Source organism: Peromyscus californicus, unplaced genomic scaffold (assembly GCF_007827085.1).
Source record: "Peromyscus californicus insignis strain IS unplaced genomic scaffold, ASM782708v3 Scaffold_3__1_contigs__length_106647218, whole genome shotgun sequence".
NCBI classification, from domain to species: Eukaryota; Metazoa; Chordata; class Mammalia; order Rodentia; family Cricetidae; genus Peromyscus; species Peromyscus californicus.
Genome location: NW_026294551.1, coordinates 60,360,002 through 60,381,054, shown reverse-complemented (window position 1 = coordinate 60,381,054; position 21,053 = coordinate 60,360,002). Strand labels below are relative to the sequence as shown.

The 21,053-nt window shown below is 50.5% G+C and overlaps 2 protein-coding genes across 9 annotated transcripts in view; one reads left to right on the top strand and one right to left on the bottom strand.

Moving 5' to 3' along the window:
* Positions 1 to 4,822, bottom strand: part of Lrrc75a (leucine rich repeat containing 75A) — a 42,718-nt gene extending 37,896 nt beyond the window's left edge. The window contains exon 1 of the mRNA XM_052757106.1: positions 4,539 to 4,822. Within this exon, the coding sequence (XP_052613066.1) occupies positions 4,539 to 4,784 (246 nt within the window). The 5' untranslated portion in view covers positions 4,785 to 4,822. The remainder of the gene's footprint in view (positions 1 to 4,538) is intronic.
* Positions 4,823 to 5,036: 214 nt separating this feature from the next.
* LOC128122265 (ER membrane protein complex subunit 5-like) lies at positions 5,037 to 20,598 on the top strand. Of its 8 annotated transcripts, XM_052757673.1 has the most exons (6): positions 5,037 to 5,251; positions 10,208 to 10,368; positions 17,417 to 17,534; positions 17,706 to 17,828; positions 18,327 to 18,493; positions 18,705 to 20,598. In XM_052757673.1, exon 6 carries the CDS (start codon positions 18,893 to 18,895, stop codon positions 19,259 to 19,261), a length of 369 nt encoding a protein of 122 aa, XP_052613633.1. In that variant the 5' UTR covers positions 5,037 to 5,251; positions 10,208 to 10,368; positions 17,417 to 17,534; positions 17,706 to 17,828; positions 18,327 to 18,493; positions 18,705 to 18,892; the 3' UTR covers positions 19,262 to 20,598. The 8 variants fall into 8 exon arrangements, 7 of the variants coding, with proteins under 7 accessions (XP_052613633.1, XP_052613631.1, XP_052613632.1 ...); XM_052757671.1 differs by lacking the exon at positions 17,417 to 17,534; XR_008222380.1 differs by lacking the exons at positions 17,417 to 17,534; positions 18,327 to 18,493 and having other exon boundaries at positions 18,705 to 18,889.
* Positions 20,599 to 21,053: the final 455 nt, after the last annotated feature.

Below are 21,053 nucleotides of genomic sequence, written 5' to 3'. Positions count from 1 at the left end.
CTGTACATACATCTCACAAAGCTGCAGGTGTTCTTTCTTCTTATTTTTTCTTGGACAGGATTTCTTTGTATAGCCCTGACTGCCGGCAACTAGCTTTGTAGACCAGGTTGGCCTCCAGGGATCCACCTGCCTCTGTCTCCTGAGTACTGGGATTAAAGACATGGGCCACCACCGCCTGGCAGCCTGCAGGTTTTTAATATTGCGCCATGGATACCGCAGATGGTGGGTCTCTACTCTCAGGAAGCACATGACCTTGTCTGACAAACAAAAGGTCACGGGGAAAGCTATGGATGACTAAATACCTTGCACTGTGGTGGTACTGGCGTACTAAGTCGATGCCCGAGCGTGGGCTGGCGTGCTCAGGAAGCTGGCCTGATGAAGGTAAAGGGCACAGTGGAAACAAGGAGATGCATTCCAGGTAGAGGAATTATTCTTATAAGAGGCCACAGTGGGGACCTGCCTGCTCAGTGTGTGGTGGCCTTCCCACTGGCTCACCTACAGAGAGTCTCTTAGGAGGGTTATGGGAGGGAGAAGATGACCTTCAAAGGTCACTGTGCTTATCTTTCTGTCTTTGGGCAGAAGACCTGCCAGTCACCAGGAAGTCTCCAGGCACTTGGACATTATCCAGTTCCTCTTGGGTCGGTGATATGTATAACACCCTAGCGCCCATATGGTTGGTTCTTGTTTGCGGTGTGGTTTCCACTCTCCGGCACAGGAAGACAGCTCCCAGAGCCATGAATCCAGGCCACACTAAGGTGAGGCCAGTCCGGCAAACAGAGGAACGGCTCTGCCTGGTAGGGATATGACATGCCAGTAGTAACCAGCCAACTGCACTCTCTACAGGGAAGTAGATGCGAGGGTTTGGACAGGTGTCTTCAAAGACCGTGAGTCTTTAACTTGTGGCGCTCTTGGGAGGTCTTGGGACCCTGGCCCCTTCCTCTCGAATTCTGCTTCCCAGCCACTATGAATGTGAGCAGCTTCCTCAGCCACACACTCCCTGCCATGATGTACTGCCCTACCGCAGGTCCAAAGGACCACTACCCGAAACCTTCCAAGCTGTGAGCCCAAACAGAGCCTTGCTCATAAACTGACCACCTCAGGTCTTTTGTCATAGTAACAGCTGACTAACACAGTAGGGATGTTGTTGACCTCAGGGATGGGTGACCTCAGGGGATTATGCCAATTCCTCTTACTCTGTTGCTCCACGAAGCAGGACAACACAGCCTGAAATTCTGGGGCCTGAAGAGAAACGGCTGGACTCAAACAGTGACAGTGAACCTTCCATGGAGTCCAGCACTTATCCTTTGCCAGACCATTCCTTCCCCAGGACTCCTTAAAGATGCTAAGTCTGAGCCCCTAAACCCAGGATGGATGGGGAGCAGGAAGGCCGAGGCGAGGGGTGTGATGGGCTAAGAGTGGGGGAATGAATTCTTTAATCCTCGAGAGTGTCTGTTCCAGACTGCTTCTGAACTCCTTGGGTTAGGCCTGAAGAGAAAGGCCACATGACCTTGTCCCTAGCCCAGACATACCCAAAGTAGGCCAGATTCTCCTGGTTGCCATGAGAACACATCTTGATTGGCAGTGCCAACAAAATTTCACACACTTGATAGCATTTGCTCTGCTCAGTACCCAGGATCCCTCTTTGGGAAAGGAGGAAACACAGCTCAGGGAGTTACCACTGGGCCCAAGGTCGCAGCAGACCAGAACCAAAGGCAAGTCACCCAGGCTTGATCCTTGGCCCCAGGCCTTTCTCTGTTCACACTCTTCCTAAAGGGAAAAGGACGGCTCTGTGATCCTTCAAGGCAACTGCCTGGCATTGCTGCCTGCACCCTTTGAACGGTGCGAGGCCTTGCCACAAATGATAAGCTGGAGAGTCTCCAAGCAAGGAAACGCTCCCGGAATCCTTCAAGTGGAACCAGCAGCCATAATGCATCAGCTCATCGTGAACTGCCACACGTGGTTCTGGACTATCTCTACATGCGAACCACAAAGCAGGGGGAACGGAGGGACGGGACACGAGCAGTGATTCCAGTCGTGGGCTCTCACAGATCGTGCTCACGGGGCTCCGTGCAACTCTTCCATTCTTTGCAAGATCCCGTGCGTCTGTCTGAGGAGAGCGTGTGAGGTTCTTCCGGAGCCTCAGAAAGATCAAGGACCCAGTCCTCGAGGATCACAGGAGGTACGGACCAATGCTTCCTCTAACCCTGTATATGCTCTGAACACACAGAAATCCAGTGTCCACCCCTCGGGAGCAGCTCAACTGGAAGAATGTTTGCCTGGCATGCACAAGGTCCGGAGCTTGGTCTCCAGTACCAAATAAACTGGGTGTGGTGGCTCGTGCTTGTAACCCCAGCACTTTGGGGTGGAGGCTAGAGGATCGGAAGTTCAAGGTCATCACTGGCTACATGATGAGTTAGGGGCCAGCCTGGGACATATGAGACCTTGCTTCAAAAAACCAAAACCCCAAACCCAAACATTTAGTGCCAAATATGTTATCAACTATAGGAGAAAGTACTACGTGAACAGAGGGTGGTCAAAACTGCCCCAGCTCCCGCCAGGCGGAAACTATAAGACGAAAATAGTATCTGGGGGGAGAACCACCTCAGACTGCAGCACAGATCTGGCTAGACATGCCGCTAGCTGGTTTCAGGGTCCTAGAAAACACCCTTCTCATTAGTCACAGGCACTGGGCCATCCCTGGGCTCCACTCCCACATGCTTAAGGCCAATGACCATTTCCTGGAAGGGCCCTGATCCCCACATTACAGGCAACACAGGGCGGCTCTCCAGGTCCACAGCCCTCATTGTCAGTGACAGGGTAAGGGAGCCCCAGAAAAGGGGTGAAGTCTAATTAACCCTGCCTCTTCCCTTTAGCCCTCCCAGGCCCGTGATTGGAGAGGTGCCAGGAATCCAAAGACACACAAGCAGGAGACCCTAAAGGGAGAGGCCCAGGTTCCCACAATGCACTGTGTCATTACACCAGATACCCAAAACATCTGCCTCCTCCAGTGGGCTTCTAACTAGTGCTTGCCAACTCTACCTTCATTTTTCTCCCTACCCCTCAAGCAGCGCCTTCCAGGCTTTGGTATTCTTCCGAGCAGCATTCCCAGGACTGGGGAAACAGCATGTAATTCGCACAACCCTCTTACTGTGTATTTCGAAAATGGCTTATGATGGTCTGGAAAATCCATTTTCTGTGTGAAAGCGACAGGGTTACCATGGAGGCCATACAAGGTTGGCTTCTAATTTTCCAAAAGACAGAGAAAATACACACCACTAAAAGTTATGTGGTGTAAAAATGTCATCTTTCTTTGCTGATTCAACCCAGGAAAAATACCTGAGGATCCAGTGGCCTCTGGGGCATCACTGTGGATGTTCTTAGGAAAAGCAGAGGCAGAGGTGGAAGCTAAGCCTACATCCTCCCAAGTCCCCTCGTCTCTCTCTACTTCCCTCTTTCGAAGTGCACACACCTCAGGAACAAACTCCGGAGGAACATCCTAAGGGTGTGAGGGAAGCCATGGTACAGAATCCAGGGAGATGTGGATCCAATCAGAGACTCTAGAAGCTCCTCCCAGGAAGTTGTTCCTACAGCCTCTTCTATCAGTCATGGGAAAACCTCACAAAGGTCAGCTGAGGTTCCCCTCCCCTATCGGCAGCAGACTGCCTATCTACGGGGGTCCTTCAAGAATACAGGGTCCGTGTGAGTCCGGGCCACAAAGCCAGACCAAAGCAATCTGATGACCGTTCTGCAAAGCACTTATGCACCCTCCTGCCCCTGCCACTCAACAAGACCCTGTAGCACAGACTACCACGTTCCCCAAAGGCAAACAAAAACTAGAGAGGCGGGTGACAGCATCAGCCCTTGAACTGAGGAAGGGACCAGATCTGTAGTTTGCTCCTAACCAGTGGGTGAGGGCAAGACTGAGGTAGAGCACAGGCGGCCTCCGTCTCTGCTGGCCAAGAAACCAAGCCTAGCTTTATACTGGCCAAGACTTCGGCAGGGGCTCAAGGCGAGGACCAGCCAAAGTTAGGGAAGGTGAAACCACCATACACAATATCTCCGGGTGGCAACGACCTAGGGACTAAAATCTTACCAGTCCTAGGGACATGGCCCAGAAGCTGGCTTTAGCAGAAAACTGTGCATTCCCTGGGGACCCTTGGAAGAGGGTGATAGGCAGTGGGCAGAGGAAGAGAGCCCTGGCCCAGACCAGGCATACATTTCTGTATCCTCTCTTACCAGCGAACCCAGGGGACCTGTGGAGGAGAGGAGCAGGGACAATGGTCCAACAGGTCCCCTTCACCAGCCTCGCTGGGTCAGCCTTCCTCGCCCTAGCCTGAGGCCCCAAATTCAGCGGGAACACAGAGGCACCTGCTGCCACACTGCTCCATCCCCGCGGAAGGGGGGACCCTGGGCGGTGCCGCCGGGCGCTCTCGTGTCCCCCTCCAAACCCCCCTCCGCTGCCGCCTCTTCGCAGGGGCGGGGCGCTCCGGGAGCCGCCGCGCCCCCCCCCCCCCCCGTCTCCCCCTCCCCGCGCTCACCTGGCGCAGGTGCTGCAGCAGCGTCCCCGCCTCCTCCCGCCGGCCCTGGCGCACCATCCGCAGCAGCTCCTGGACCATGCCGACGCGCCGGTGGTAAGGGGGCAGCCCAGCGCCCGCGCGCCCCGCCTTGTCCCCGGCGCGCAGCAGCAGCGACGCCCAGAAGTCGGGTCGTTCGCGGCGGGGGCCGGGCGCCGCGCCCGGGCTGGCTCTCTCCGCCAGGCTGCCCTTGGTCTGCCGAGTGCCCATCCCGCCGCCCGCCCGGGGGCTGCGCGCGCCGGCCCCAGGCCGCGTCCCCCCCCCCCCCCCGCCGGCTGCGCGCCTCCCCGGCGGCAACTTTGGGGGAACTGTTGCGCGCGGGAGGCGCGGGGCGGGGGCGGCTGCGGCCCGCGCTCCCCTCGCTCCTCCCTCCTCGCTGCCCCGGCGCGCTCTCCCGGCGCTCGCCGCCAGCCCGTCGGCCCCGCCCCGCCCCGCCGGCTGCCCCGCCCTCGCGCCGCCGCCGCCGCCGCCGCGTGTCTCCCGCCCTCCCCGGCGCCCGCTCCTTCCCGCCGCGCGGCTCTGGGCTGGGGGTGCCCGGCGCCCCCGCCCTGCATTGTCCCCGGGGCAGCGCCCCCTGCCGGCCACCGTGCTGCGCTTTTGGGGGGCCCGCGGCGCCCTGGCAAAGGCCGTTGAGCCCAGCCCTGAGTTCCCCGACGCTTCCATGACCGCGCGCGAGGGTGAGGCCCGGGGGTGGTGTGGCGGTGGGAGGAGGAGGAGGAGGAGGACGAGGTCGGTGCGCCGAGCGAGAGGGGCAAACTTCGGAACTTGGAGACCCTGTTCGCCCCCGAGTCTGGTTTTTCTCAGAGTGGGCTCCGCAGAGAGAACCAGTACTGCGGATTGTCCGAGGTGCTGGTTGGAAGCGCAGCATCGCAGGCCTTGGCTCCGTGCCCGCTGAATGAGTCTCTTCTCGGGGCCTCTGGAAATGTGCATTTAGCTAGCATCTTGGGTGGTTCCGATGCTCACTCCTTGGAGCCCCGGTGGCTTTCAGGGTGCGGGTCGTTGATGGTGGCTGGTGCACGGACTCAGACCCGGATACTCTGAGCTGTTTTTTGTTTTTGTTATGTGAAGTCTGCATTCTTGTTCTCCCTCTGCTGCGAGGAGACCTTTAGGTCGTCCTGCTCCTTCAAAGCGGAAATGTGGCTTCTAGTTTGTACGTTCCTGTTGCCCGGGTTTCTTCTGCCAACCGCCAACCCATGGTGCTTGGATAAGGCACTTTAGCAGGCCTGTGGCTGCCCTGTTCTTAGCTGTAGAAGGGTCAGCAGTTTTGTTAGCTCTTGGCAAGTCCGCTTTAGGCAAGAGGGCTGGAGTCTACCACCTGCTGAGCCATGACAAGGAAAGCCTTCGCTGCGCTCTCCTGTCTTTCTCTCTGTCGGTCTCCGTCTCTCTCCCTCCCTCCCCCGCCTCCTGTTTTGTTTGGCAAGGTTTCACACTGGTCTGAACGCCCTAAGGAGGCTAGTTTGCCTGGCAGGAACCGACCTATCTTCCACATTTTTAGCCTAGGATTGTTAGGTGAATGCTACCACACTTGAGGTGTTTGTAAGACAGGTTACATTATGTATCTCTGGCTAACCTTGACCTTTTTGTGTAGACCAGGCTGGCCTTGACATAGATCCGCTTGACTGCCTTCTGAGTGCTACAATTAAAGGTGTGGGGCTGGAGCTGGAGAGATGGCTCGGTGGTTAAGAGCACTGAAGGGGTCTAATAGAGGACCCAGGTTCGGTTCCCAGCACCCATGTGGTCCAGCTCACAGCTGTCTGTAATTCCAAGATCTGGGAGACTGCAGGCAACACACCGATGCACATAAAATAAAAATTATAAAGGTGTGGGGCATTTTTATTTTTAAATTAAATCTAAATTTAATTAATTTTTGGATTTTTTGAGACAGGGTTTCTCTGTGTAGCTCTGGCTGTCCTGGAACTCACTCTGCAGACCAGGCTTGAACTCAGAGATCTGCCTGCCTCTGACATCGCCCCCCCTCAACCTCAAACGCTGGGATTAAAGGTGTGTGCCATCAACCACCCGTATAAATTTAAGTTTAAAATTTAAATCAATTAAAAATTTTATTCTTTTAAAAATAGGTTACGGATATCAAACTCAGGTCCTGCTTGTAAGCATTTTACTGATTGAGCTGTTTCTCAGTCCAGTGGAAACTTTTTTTTTTTTTTTTTGGAAAAATTATGTAACGACACTTGTTATTTGGGACCATCCTCTGGGTTTGGCTCTAGGGGAGAGAGACCTAGCTTGGTTCTGAGTTTGTAGCGAAACAGCCGGGTGGGTGTTGATGGATGGAAAATGACTCAGAGGAATCACCTTTGATAAGGGGACTCTGGCTAAACTGGCCTAACAGAATTGCTGAAGACAGAGTGAGTCAACATCCCCTGTAGACTGGTAGAGGATGAAAAACCTCATCAAACATTGCAGGTGACCAGCCATCCGGAGTTCTTCCTAAACTGACTTGAGAAAACGCTTTGCTGAAGCTGGATGCTCGAAGGGCATGCGTGGATGGGCCTGGAAGAGGGTTCAGGAGCCTGACAGGTTTGGCCAAGCAGAGACTCTCCTCGGTAGATGAACTCAAGCAGAGGTGTGGTAGAAGTGAGAGTTCTCTTCCTTCTTCCCAGAGGTGTCTGTCTTCTCTGCCTGGAGGAGGAGGCCTTGGGTCTCCCCAAATTCCTTTTGCCGACTCTCAGGTGTTCTTTGAGGAGACTACTCTGGCTCCACAGCTTTGCACAGCATTCAAAACTACTTGTGCTTTTGTGTACAGAACACACCTATTGGTGTCTTGAGAATCCTGTTTGGGAAACACCCCTGTGTCTCGTCTCTGGCCTGCATGACCACCCAGGATAGTAGCCAAGAGGGACCCCTGCTGATGGGGCCCCTTTTGGGAGGGAGCAGATACCACCTACAGGGAGACAGATCCTACAGTCTGAACCAGCAGGTTGACCTGCTTGAGGATGTGTGATTGGGGCAGATGCAGTCTCACCTAGGATCTGAGGTCATTCTTTCTCTGAATCCATCTTTTTTTTTTTTTTCCCTCTCCCAATTTTTCTCTTTCTGGGCTTGTTCTCAGAAATGACTGTTCAGATCTCTTCCATTTATTAAGAGACAAGTTGAGTTCATTGCCCCACTTCCCTCCTTCCATTTCAGCCAAGCTTTTAAGAAATGCTTCGTCCTTATTGTTACAACGTCTTTACCTCCATTCATTCTTCTTCCACTACAGTTTGGCTCCTGGCCACACCACATCACTGAGATGTGTCTTGCCAGTGACCTAGTTGCTAAATTCAGTGGCTACTTTCCGTCTTCATCTTACTAAGATGCAGCATCTGATCCTGTTGCCTACTCAGTTTTGGTTGAAACCACCTTGTAGTCTGGCATGATGGTGCCCCCCTGTAATGCCAGCACTTGGGAGATTGAGGCAGGAGGATAGCAAGTTTGAGGCTACCTAGTGAGTGAACTCCAGGACAACCTGGGCTGTAGAGGAAGACTGTTTGAAGAGGAACTACTCTGTGGATTTCCTCTTGCAGTGCTGGAGACGGAACCCAGTGTCTGTGTGTGTTTCCTTCCCGAGTCCTTTGCCGTCTTTCTTACTTGTTGGCACACAGGTACCGTCTGAATCCTCACTGCAGGCTTTGCCATTTATACTCGTGGCTTTTACATCGTGCACACATGGATGGCTCTGGTTCTTTCTAGTTTATGAGGCTAATAACCGAACTTGCCATTGGTTCATGGTTACTGGCAGAAGACACAGATTTTGAGATTAGAGACCTAGGACCTTACATGTTTGCGTAAGTTCTTCTTGCCTCCAAGTCCTGCAGGGGCAGCGTGATGGGCCCAGATGGATGCTTCACATGCAGATGGTTTGTGTCATAGCTGAGAAACATGGAGCTTGGGAGGTGTGTGTGGGGGTCTACCGCTTATAAAGGAAGCAGTAAATAAGACTACTCTTCATCCTAGAGGGAATTAGTACGTCATCCTTCAAGGTTGCTTGTTGTAAGCACGACACTGAGAAGACGCTCAGGTACAAAGAGGCAGAGTCTTTCCATTCACAAGATGTGAGAGAGTGCCAGGCTCCTGGAGGACTGTCTTTCAACAGCAGACCCTTCACCCTCTTCCAACGAGTGTGCCCTCTCCTAGAACTGCTGCTCACATGGCGCCCTCCGGTTTCTGCTCGCTGTCCGGGACAGGCCAGAGATCCCGGAGTGAGTGTGCATTCGATCATCCCCTTCAGTGCCTGCACCTACCTAACCAGGTCTGCTCACGGCGACACCAAGGCCTGCGGCTCCCATCTGCTGCCGGTTTTTTGGGTTGTGACGTTTGCATATATTGTGGCGCTTCATCCTTTCAGCAGCTGTGAGGTTAGCTTTGTCCCAGGTGGAAAAATGGTTAAGTGATTGCCCAAGGTCATACACACAGAGAAGGGCAGAGCACGAGCGTCGAACTTCGGTCTGTCTGGAAGCCTGTGTTGTTAGTACTTCTCACCATTGGTCTTCCTTTTAGAGTACATCCCTGTCTGATAGACCGCTACGGCCTTGGTGGAGGATCTGCCCATTTGACCCTGTTCTCTTCTTTTTCTCCTCTGCGTTAGTCAGCTTTTCTTTACTATCGCAAGTATCTGAGAGAGCCAACCTATAAAGAGAAAAAAGGTTTATTTGGCTAATGACTTTGTTTATTTTTGTCTTATTAAAAAAGGTGTGTGTGTGTCTATGTATAGGTATGTGCACCCAAATGCACTTGCCCTTGGAGGCCAAAAGGGGGCATCAGGTTCCCTGTAGCTGGAGTTAAAGGTGGTTATGAGTCGTCAAGGTGGGCGCTGGGAACTCAACTTGTGTCCTTTGCAAAAGTGGTCTGCACTCAGCTGCTGAGCATCTCTCTAGCCCTCGTTTTTTATTTTAAAATGCATCTTTTCTTCCTTCCAGACAGTGTTTCACTACGTAGCTCAGCCTGGATTCGAACCTACAATCCTTCTGTTTTAGTCTCACAAATGCTGGGATTATAGGTGTGAGTCAACACATCCAACACATTCGTAATTTTAGAGGTTTTCAGTTCATGCTCAGGGAAACTCAGAGTTTTGTTTGTTTTTGTTTTTGTTTTTTGAGACAGGGTTTCTCTGTGTAGTTTTGGTGCCTGCCCTGGATCTCACTCTGTAGACCAGGCTGGCCTTGAACTCACAGAGATTCACCTGGCTCTGCTTCCTGAGTGCTGGGATTAAAGGTGTGTGCCACCACCGCCTGGCTCAGGTGTTCACCTTGAATATACTGAAGTCCCTCTGCCTGTACCAGATGCTGTAGTGATACAGCTGTCGTTAGTGGTGGCCATTGTCCACCAGTGCTTGCATAGTACTGGGCCGGAAACACCGGGAGAGCTCACTAAGTTGTTGAATGACACCCTGCTTCCTAGTCTGCCATGCTTCCAACAGCCGTGAGTTAGTTTCTTGTTGCTGTGATAGATTTCGTCGTGACAAAGGCAACTTCAGGGGAGAGGGTTTATTTCGAATCATTTGAGGCAGAGAAGCATGGTGATTGGAGTGTGAGGTGGCTGGTCACACTGTGTCAGCGTTCAGGAAGCAGAGAGAGACAGAAGAATAATGCTGATGCCCAGCCGACTTTATTTTGTTTCTTCCTTCTTATTCTGTGCAGGACTCTAGCCCATGGGATGGTGCTGCCCAGAGAGGTGTTTCCTAGGAGATTCTGAATCCAATCAAGTTGATAAGGAGGATTCGAGCTTCCTCCATGTGCTCTTGCTACTGTGGACTGACCTGCTCTGCCCCGCCTTCCCTCCCATGATGCACTCTGGAACTGTGAGTCCACACAGATCTTCCCCGCTTCGCTTAGGCTGCCGGTCAGCTCGGGTCTGGGACCACATGGGAACGGGAGAAGCCGGGATGTGGGAGAAAGCCAGTGTAAGCTTTTCTCTCCTCAGTCTCGAGGTCATTTTTGGACTGAGACGACTGTAGTACTGACCTTTAGTGGACATCAGTCCCTCCGCCCCCTGTACAACAAAGGGTTTCTTCTGTCTCTTGCTCGTCAACGTCCTTCTCCTTGGTCAAATTTTAGCCAATCTCTTTAGTTTGAACTCTCTCCTAGGCCCATCTGTGTATTTCCTGGTAAGATCCAGTTTTAGCAAAGAACTCCGCCAAGGTCGTTTGTCCAGAACCCTCTGTCTTCATTATCTGATTGCTCCCGGGATCAGGCTTTTTTTGATCTGCACCAAGCCCCAGGTGGTGCTTGTTCATGCTGGCTTGTCTTCAGTAAGAATCCTGTCAGGTCAGTTTAGCCAGACTCCCTGTTACTTTTCCTATTTCCTCTTGGTAATTTTCCACCCACTGACTCCTGCCCTCGCCTGTGGCTCTGAATTCCCCTGTCTGTGCTGTGCTGGGGTCGAGCTCCATCTCTCTCTGCACTGAAAGTCTGATGTCGTGGCTCCTGATTTGGGGACATGATCTTGAGTAAGGTTTTCTTGTGCCGCTGTTACAGGTATTGAACCTTTTTTTCTTTGACAGATTCATTGTCTCTTTAGAGGAAGACTTGTCTCTTTTCTAGTGTGTCCATGGTAATCCAGCTGTCGCCTCTCTAGGGTGTCTGTCTACAGTAGCCTCGTCATTTCTGTCATGTTTCTGGTACCCGGTGCAGACTGCTTTCGGGTCCCTTATTTGTGGTTTGTCTCCTGGCGGTGACACAGTCCCTGCCACGGGCAGTTTGATGGAGGAAGAGATCATTTGGGCTCACAGTCTGAGGGTGTAGTCTGTCATGGTGGCAAAGTCATAGCCGCATGAAGTCACTGGCATTTCACTTGATTTTTTTGTCCTTTTTTTTTTTTTCCCCTTAGATTTTTGCCTGGGTGTGACAGTACATCCCTTTAACCCCAGCACTCGGGAGGCAGAGGCAGGTGAATCTCTCCGAGTTCCAGGCCAGCCAGAGCTGCATAATAGAGAGACTGGGTTTCTCTGTGGAGCCCTGGCTGTCCTGGAACTTGCTCTGTAGACCAGGCTGGCCTTGAATTCAAGAGATCCACCTGCCTCTGCCTTCTGAATACTGGGATTAAAGATGTGCACCATCACTGCCCAGCAGATTTTCTTTTTATTCAGGCTAGGCCTTCGGCCCATAGAATGGTCCCACTCACATTTAGGATGGATCTTCCAACCTCTGCTAACCCAGTCTAGAAACTTTCTCAGAGACACGCCCAGAGCTTTGTCTCCTAGGTGAGTTTCGTTCCTGGCAAATTGACAGTCAATATTAACCACCACAGTCCCTAAACAAAGGCATATGCCAGGGACAGATGTAAACAAACCTCTGTTGGTTAGCTGAAGTTTGGGTCGTCCGAGCCAGCTACTTGTACAACATCCTAAGCATCCAGCACCTCTCTTTAATCAGGAATCTAGAAGCCTGAGAGTACCTTAGACTTGTGCTGGCCAGTATACAGTCAGCTGGTCAGAGATGCTGAGGGAAGAAACGGCTTTCCGGCGAGGGTGAGCCAGGGCAGGACAGGAGAGCTAGCAGCCACGTCTCCAGTCTGTGCTGTCTCTCCTGGCAGAGCCAGAGGCACACACCCTGGCATCTGCCCATCTAGAGCTGCCAGGAGCTGCGGACAGTGATGTCATGCTTCTCTGTCCGTTGTCCCACGCGTGGCCTGACTTCATCTAGTTATTTAGTTTGCTCTACAGTAGACGCTCATAGACTCACCCTCCAAAACAACACGGAGCCGCGGCAGGTCTGGGATGGTATCGTGTGGACCTGGAACGTCTGCTTGGTCCCAGGCTTTGCCTCTCTTAGGAGGGGGTGGACCCTGTGATCGGTGAGGTCATCGTGGGCGTGCCCTTGAAGGATTTTAACCCCCCCCCTTTTTTTTTTACTGCTTCCTTTCATTTCCCTGCTGCCACGAGCAGCTTCCTTGAGTCCTGCCATGAAGTGCTGTCTTGATGTAGACTCAAAAGCTATGGAGGGGCTGGAGCAATGGCTCAGTGGTTAAGAGGACTGGATGCTCTTATAGAGGACCCCAGTTCGATTTCCAGCATCCACGTGGCCGTTCACAACTCTTTATAACTCCAGTCCCAAGGGACCTGATACCCTGTCTTGGCTTCTCAGGGCACCAGACATGTAAGTGGTACACAGATATACGTGCAGGCAAAACGCCCACACACATAAAAAAACAAATTACCAAGCAGTGGAGCCGTGGACCATGGGCTGGAGTCTCAGCCTCCAAAAGTATGAGCCCTTCCCCCCAACATCTTTCATCTTTGTAGGTTGATTACCAAGGTATTTCATGACAGTAACAGAACGTTAACTAATGCTTGACAGGAACTGACATGGAATTGCAGGTTTCTCTTCCATCCTAAGCTTCTGCCTCCCACTGCTTAAGTAACCCACCGTGGTGATATTTTGTTTGTGCTCGTAACAAATAAAGCTTGCCTGGAGATCAGAGTGCGGAGCTAGGCACTAGTTAACCATAGGCCAGGCAGTGGTGGTGCACACCTTTGATCCCAGCATTTGGGATCTCACGCCTTGGATCCCAGCTCTAGGGAGCTGGAGACAGGATCTCGGCCCTTTAGGTTTGAGGATCCGACAGAGGCAAGAAGTCTCTCTAGTACCTGCTCCTTTACTTCTCTGATCTTTTAGCGTTTACCCCATATCTGACTTCGAGTTTTTATTATTAAGACCAAGTAGAATTCGCACTACAAGCCACACCCTGAATCTGGTGTTGATTAATCTTTGTTTTCCCTTTTATATTATTTTAAATCTACTCAAGTGGAAAATTTCAAACATTCACAGCTCAAGAGCCTAGTCTGACCTTGCTTTATCCTACCTCCGTCCCTTTCCAACATTTCTATTTTGGTTGGTTGTTTATGGTGCTGGGTTGAACCTAGGGCCCACTGCTTTCTGGGTAGGCGCTCTGTCCCTGAGTTATAAGCCCAGGCTCCTATTTACACTTTTATTTTGAAGTAGTGTTTTGCCAAATTGCTGAGACTGGCCTTGACTTCCTCTGTGGCTTAGGCAGGCCTTGAACCTCTGGGATTGGGGGCCTGTGCCCCCGGCATAGTGGCTTCCACATCCTTTAGGCCGTGGTATTCTGTGTATGTTTCTAAAGGGTGTCTATTCTTGCTTTGGGCTATTTTTAACTTTATAAAAATTCATCTTGCTGTATGAATTTTTTGTGGAGCAATTTTTCACGTACTAATGTATCAGTAGAACTGTGTGTTGCGGTGTGTCACTGTGGATCATTCACTTTGTGTAATGGCCCATTGCATGCCTATCCCTTGGCTTATTTTTCCGCTCTCTTGCCGATGCTGCTCAATTTGTTTGTGGGTTTTTGCTGTTGTGAAGAGTACTGCTCTGACTATTCCTTTTTTTTTTTAAAGAAAAGATTTATTTTTTAATTTAAATTATATGTAGGTGTGTGTGTCTGTAAGTAGGTATGTGCACATGAGGGCATGCCTTGCAGGCCAGCGGCATAGGATCCCCAGAACTGGAGTTACAGACTGTTTTGAGCCGCCATGTGGGTGCTGGGGATCAAACCTGGGTCCTCTGGAAGAGCAGCCAGTGCCCTTACCTGCTGAGCCATCTCTCCAGCCCCTGTGTGCTCATTTTAAAAAAGGGAAGAAAGAAGGGAAGTAAGCTGTGGTCCTGGAGTGGAAGGCTGTGGACTGGACGGCCTCCTCCCAGCCGTCACATGCTGAAGCTCTAGCCGCCAGTGGGATGCTATTTCGGGACTGGCTTTTGGAAAGTAATTAGCTTTAGATGAGGTCTAGAGGTTTGAACTCTTGAGAACATAGAGCTTGCTGTGTCCCCTCACGTCTCCAAGGAAAGGCCATTGCGAACACAGCGAGGAGGAAGCTGCTGGAAGCTGGGAAGAGTCCTCCCTAGAACGCCACCTGGTAGCCTTTAGCTTTTTTTTTTAATTTTTTTATTTTTATTTTTTTTTTGGGGTTTTTTTTTTTTTTTTTTTTTTTGCCTTTAGCTTTTTATCCTTCAGAACTGAGGGGATAAATTCCTGTTCTGCCACCCACCCTGTGGGCTTGTTACCGTGGCAGAGCCGACTCGGTCAGCCTGAGATGCTGACTACCCGCCTGTTTCCTCTTCTCTTGAATATCTGCAACTCTGGCCTGGGTCTCCATTGGTTTGTTGTGTTAGTTTGGGGTCACAGCTGTAACAAAGTACCACAGTTTCGGTAGATTAAAACAACAGAACTTGCCAGGCATAGTGGCATACACCTTCCATCCCAGCACTTGGGAGGCAGAGACAGGTGGGTGCGTTTGAGGCCAGCCTGGTCTACAGAGCGAGTTCCAGGACAGCCAGGGCTACAAAGTGAGACCCTGTCTCTAAGCAACAAGAATAACAACCACCAAACCAAACCAACCAAACTAAAAACCTTACAACTAATTCTCAACAGCCATAAGGTATAACTAACCTAAGTTAACTGACAAACGGCCACATAAAAATATCATCTCGTCAGGCAAGGCAAGGCAAAGAAAAATGTAATTGTGAAAAATATGGCATGACACACAGCAAAAGGCCAGTCAAATTAATTAGTAAGCAGGACCAGACTTTGTAATATAAATGACTTCCCTTTTTGTATTGTTTCAGTCTCATAAAAAGGTACAGAGAGGCCAGGCGGTGGTTGCACATGCCTTTAATCCCAGAGCTCAAGAGGCAGAGGCAGGCAGATCTCTGTGAGTTCAAGGCCAGCCTGGTCTACAGAGTCAGTTCCAGGACAGCCAGGGCTACACAGAGAAACCCTGTCTTGAGAAACCAAAAAAAACAAAGTCATAAGGGCAGGTATTTTCAGGCCTGTTTGTAGAGATTTGTACACGTGGTGCTGTAAAACATCAATTGTGGGGCTGGAGCGAAGGCTCAGCAGCTAGCATTTGTTGCTCTTGCCAAGCTCACCCCCACCCCCCATTTGGTTTCCAGCACCCACATGGTGGCTTACAGACTCCTGCAACTCCAGTTCCCAGCGATTGGATGCCCTCTTCTGGCCTCAGCAGGCATTGCACTCACATACACAAACCTGTACACAGACCCATCTATACACATTAAAAACAAAAATCTTTTAAAAATTCACTTATTCGGATCCAAATTGCTCCACTCAACAGGGACACTCCAGGATCGACATGTGAATCCTGATCTCACAGAAACTCCAGCAGTTAGATTATTTTTTTTTCAATTGTGTTTCAAATGAATCTTTGTCGATAACACATAACACCTTGCATTTCACGCAACCGAGTTGTTTTCCAATAACCACCTTTACTTAGTTTCTAGAGCTCGTGTATTTTTCTGAGCACAGAGACTAAAACTTCATATTGGTAGCCGTCGGCAAATCTGGGGTTCACTGGGACTACAAGCCAAACCCAGACACTTGTCTCGAAGCTTCCCACGGAGTGTGAGAGAATCCCCTATCAGCTATAGCCAGAAAAGCTGTTCAAGAGAGCAACACCCTGCTGCTAGGTGTCCAGGAGAGAGAGCAAACTATTGGCACCCCAGGGCTTGGCTGGATGTTCCTACGTCCTGTTTTCATCAGGCTCAAAGGAATCCTCACCAGTTAGTCCATTTCCTGGAAATAATATCCTCCTGAGAATCTATTTCATCACCCTCGAAAAGAACAAGAATTGCCCAGGTGCTGACAAATATTGTCTTGCATTAGGCAAATAATAATAAAAAAAATCTAGTTTCTATGCAGAAATTTTAGGGAATCTGTAACAATTAGCTCAGAAAGTTTGTTCTTTACAGCATGGTAAAACAAAATAAGCAAACAAAAAAGGACTTAGTTCCAGTCCCGGGGAAGGGAAATCTTAGGAACCTTAGGGAGGAGTGGCACACAGCGCTGCAGGTCACTTCCCTGGTTGTCACATGGTCGTACTACCTTGCAAGGGAGGTGGTGTTTCTTTGGGAGTTGCCCTGGCTTTGCCAGGCAGTGCGGTATCTCCGGAGATCATCCTCCTATTCTGGGAATAGCTCAGCCCAGAGCTCGAGGACACATCACGCCCTTCTCTCTAGCACCTCCGCCATTCTGTCAGGAATTTTGTGATCCCAAACTACCGGCAATCCCCCGAGCTTTGTAAGTGATAAAGAAACTGAACACGCTCCTTCGGTACATTTGATATCTAGCTGGCAGATAACCTGACTGTTTCTCTCTTATCCAGAACAATTGTTCTTAGTGGGGAGGAGGGTGAGTTCGTGCCCAAGGTTTCCAAACTTTTTTCCAAATTATATAGCAAGTGAGAAAGTCATAAAGCTGGAGGTTTTGCCCTGTTTTTGGAGAACAGTGAACATGGGTTGTAAGCATCAGTTGGTGCTCCTGCAGAGATCTCAGTTCTATTCCCAGAACCCACACGTGGCTCACAGCCGTCTGTAACTCCAGTTACGGTTTCTAATGCTTAGAGACATTAAAACATTCTTGTTACATTTATTTATTTATGTATGTATGTTGCCATGATAACTGTGTGGAGAGACTTCTTTTTTTTTTTTTTTGAAATAGAGTCTCTCTATGTAGCCCTGGCTGTCCTGGAACTCACTCTGCAGACCAGGCTGGCCATGAACTCACAGAGATTCACCTGCTTCTGTCTCCCAAGTGCTGGGATGGAAGGTGTGTGCCACCACTGCCCGGCTGACAAGACATTTTTTATTGTTATGACTGGGGCTGGAGTGCTACCGGGTATCAGATGTGTAGAAGCCAGAGGTGTTTGTTACTAAACATCCTCCTGTGCACTGTACACCCTCCTGTCTGTAAAATAAAGTAAAAAACAAGAAGTAACTATGCAGTCTAACATGTCCATGGCGTCAAAATGCAAAAGCCTTGATATGGGACCTGCAGAGTTGGCTGTGCAGTTAAGAGCACTCGTTGTTCTTTCAAAGGACCCAGGTTCAATTTCCAGCACCCACATGGTAGCTCAAGGCCATCTGTCGCTCCAGCTCCAGGGTATCTGACACCATCTTCTGCTTTCCATGGCCACCAGGCATGTACAGAGTTCAGGTACATATATATGGGCAAAATAAAGAAATCTAAGGGAAAAAAAAAAAAAAAAAGCTTGACACAGAATTGAGAGTTAGTGTAGTGCGAGACCAGTGTGGACCCCAGCCTCACGTGGGACTGGTTCTCATCAATGGTGTGTAACCTAAAATGAAATGTGCCACTCTCCTCTAGGGATTCTCTTTCCCTTTCTTCTGGCAAGATGGAGGTGATAACTAGGGTCTGTGGGAGAGCCGCAGTTGGAGCCTGGACCCTTGAGTCACCGTCTGGGACAGCTACCATCCACTAGAAATAGAGGTGGCATTTTTAAAAAATTGTTTTTTGGTATTACTGTGTGCATGTGATGTGTATGTGTGTGCTGTTTACATGTGTTACAGCACACATATGGAGGAGTTGATTCTCCTTCCTCTTTGTTGAGGTGGGCAGGTGGGGGGGTCTCACGTCTTTCATCCTGTGTATTCTAGGCTAGCTGGCCCTCAAGCTTACAGGCTTCCATCGTGCCATAGAGTGCTGAGACTGCAATCTGTGCTACTGAATCTGGCTTAAGAGCAAGTCTGGTGGAGAGGGTGCACACCTTTGATCCCAGCCCTCAGGAGGCAGGCGGATCTCTGAGTTCAAGGCCAGCCTGTCTGGTCTATAGAGCGAGTTCCAGGACAGCCGGGGCTACACAGAGAAACCCTGTCTCCAGCAACCAAAGGGGGGAAAAAAGCATGCATGTTACCTTTGTCCCCGAAGTTAGCCCAGGGTCGTTTCCAAGCTTGTCCCTAAGGGGCCATCCCCGTTCTTTGTGATCAGGTTACACCATCAAGTTGGCCAACTTGATTGAGCCACAGGAGATCCCGATATCGGTTCTGGCTCTTCCTGTGCTACAGTTGGGTGTGCAGTGTTTCCTGCCAGACTCACGTGCTCAAGGCTTGGTTGCAGCCTGTGGCGCCATTGAGAAGTGGAAGAACCCTTCAGAGGTAGGACCAGCCCGATGTGGTGGTGCAGCATTTGTAATCTCAATACCCAGGAAGCCGAGACAGGAGGGTTGCCACAAGTGTGAGGTCAGCCTGGGCTATACAGTGAGACTCTGTCTGCAGTAACCGGAAAGAGAAAAGAGGTGGGCCTCGTGGGGACGGTAAGTCACCGGGGGTGTGTCCTTGATCCTCTCTCTCTCTCTTTGCTCCCCAGTGGCCGTGAGCTGAACACACTCCTAGTCTGCTAAGGGCTCACCTCATGATGCTGCTCCAGGCTTGACGCAACAAGACCAAATGAGCGTGGACACTTTGAAACTGTGCACGGGGACGGATCGTTCCTGCTTGTAAGATATTTATTCCCGCGTGGAAGGGTAGCGCTGGGGCTACCACTCCTTCTGAACCATGGTGCCGTGGCTGTGGAAGGGGCTGGTAGGCATTGGCCTCTTGGCTCTCGCCCACGCTGCCTTTTCGGCTGCACAGCATCATTCTCATATGCGACTAACGGAAAAGGAATACGACTCGCTGCCTGCAGATATAGTTCTCCAGACACTTCTGGCCTTTGCGGTTACCTGTTACGGCGTAGTTCATACGGCAGGGGAGTTTAAAGACAGGGATGCCACTTCAGAACTAAAGAATAAGACGCTGGACGCCTTCAGGAATCGCCCGTCCTTTTATGTGTTTCATTATTCCGGTCGTGGACTGTTCCGGCCTTCAGATACATGTTCTTCGAACGTCAGCGCATTGTCTTCTGACAATCGTTTGAAGTTTTGAAAGTTCAAATCACTGCGCTGCTTAGCCTTTTACCATTTAAGTAATAGGACAGGAGCAGAATTAAGTGCTGGGATTTGGAATGTAAAACCACCTCCTACACGTCAGTATTTTTATTGATATTTTTCAAACTTAATTTAAAAAAAAAAAAAAACTATAACCAAAGAACAAACAAACAAAAAAAAGCAAAAGGTATTTATCTCGGGTATCCCGTCACGGCTGTAGGAAGCTGACTAACTGGGGAGGTATTTTCGGATGAGGTAAACATTTGAATCTCGGCCCAAAGAAAGCAGAGTGCCCTCGATAAGGCAAGTGGACCTAACTCAGTCAAGGGGCTGAGTGGAACAGAGGCTTAGTAAGGAAGACACACTCCTGCATGCTTGAGCTGGGACAGCAACCTATCTCTGGCTCTGTCCCCTAAACCAAACATCAGCCCTTCTTGCGTGTTGAGCCTGCTGGCTCTCAGACTTGTGTGTAGGCTCCCCTGGGCTCTGCCTGCGGACCACAGTTTTGAGGGACTTGCAGGTTTTCCCAGTGCACAGTCCAGTTCTTCATTGCAACTCTCACCACGGGCTCCTCCAGGCTCTCTGACTGGGAGCTCAAAGATGGCGATGATTTTCCACGCCGTGTCAGAGAAAGAGGCCAGTGTTCCCAGAATGATGGAGATAAGTGGTGGAGAGAGCCTCACCCCTGCCAGTCCGGCTGAAGAGGTGGAGAGAGCCTCACCCCTGCCAGTCCGGCTGAAGTGGTGGAGAGAGCCTCACCCCTGCCAGTCCAGCTGAAGAGGTGGAGAGAGCCTCACCCCTGCCAGTCCGGCTGAAGAGGTGGAGAGAGCCTCACCCCTGCCAGTCCAGCTGAAGAGGTGGAGAGAGCCTCACCCCTGCGGCCAGTTCCATGTGCCACTTGCTATGGTCTGGTTATCCACCCACTTCTCTTTTGTGCTTGTGGTTCCTTCAGTATGAGATTCTGCCGTTTGCAAGTATGTTAGTGTTTGTCAGAGGACAAGAATCAACAAGGGGCGTGTGTGTATAAAACTGTCCCTTGGTGTCTACAGAGGACTGATTCTACAGCTGTCTACAGGAACCCAAATCCTCCGATGCTCCAGTAGTTTTTAGAAAATGACGTAGTGTTTGCATCTAACCTATGCCTACCCTCTCATCTACTTTTAGTCGTCTCTAGATTACACATAATACCTAATACCATGTAAATGCTGTAAAGAGTTGTCACACTGGACTGTTTAGGGAACAATGATAAGAAAATGTCTGCATATGTTCAGTGCAGATGGAATTCTCCACCCTCTCCCACAACCCCGCTAAAAAAATTTTTTTTTTTGGTTAGTAGTTGGTTGTGTCTGTGTTTGGTTTATTTACTTGTCCTTATGGTCTACTTTACAAGAATGTCACCTCCCTGAGGGCGGATCTTGTTTGTCTTGGTTCCTTGTGGTGTCCCTCCTGCCCGTCAGAGTGCCTCATGTGCCTTTGCTTGTGGTATGCTGGAGGGGGAAGGGGTGTGTGTGTGTGTGTGTGTGTGTGTGTGTGTGTGTGTGTGTGTGTGAGAGAGAGGGGGGGGGGGAGAGGGAGGGAGGGAGGGAGGGAGGGAGAAATTGACCTGGAACTCAATATATATAGTAGGCTGATCTTGAACTCACATGGATCCATCTGCCTCTGCCTCAAGTACTGGGATCAAAGGTGTGCACCACCATACTTAGCTTTTTTAAAAAATACGTATTTATCAAGGAAAGCTCAATTTACTCTCTGGATCCCAATTTCAAGACTCCATCTTCCCATTCTAGGAC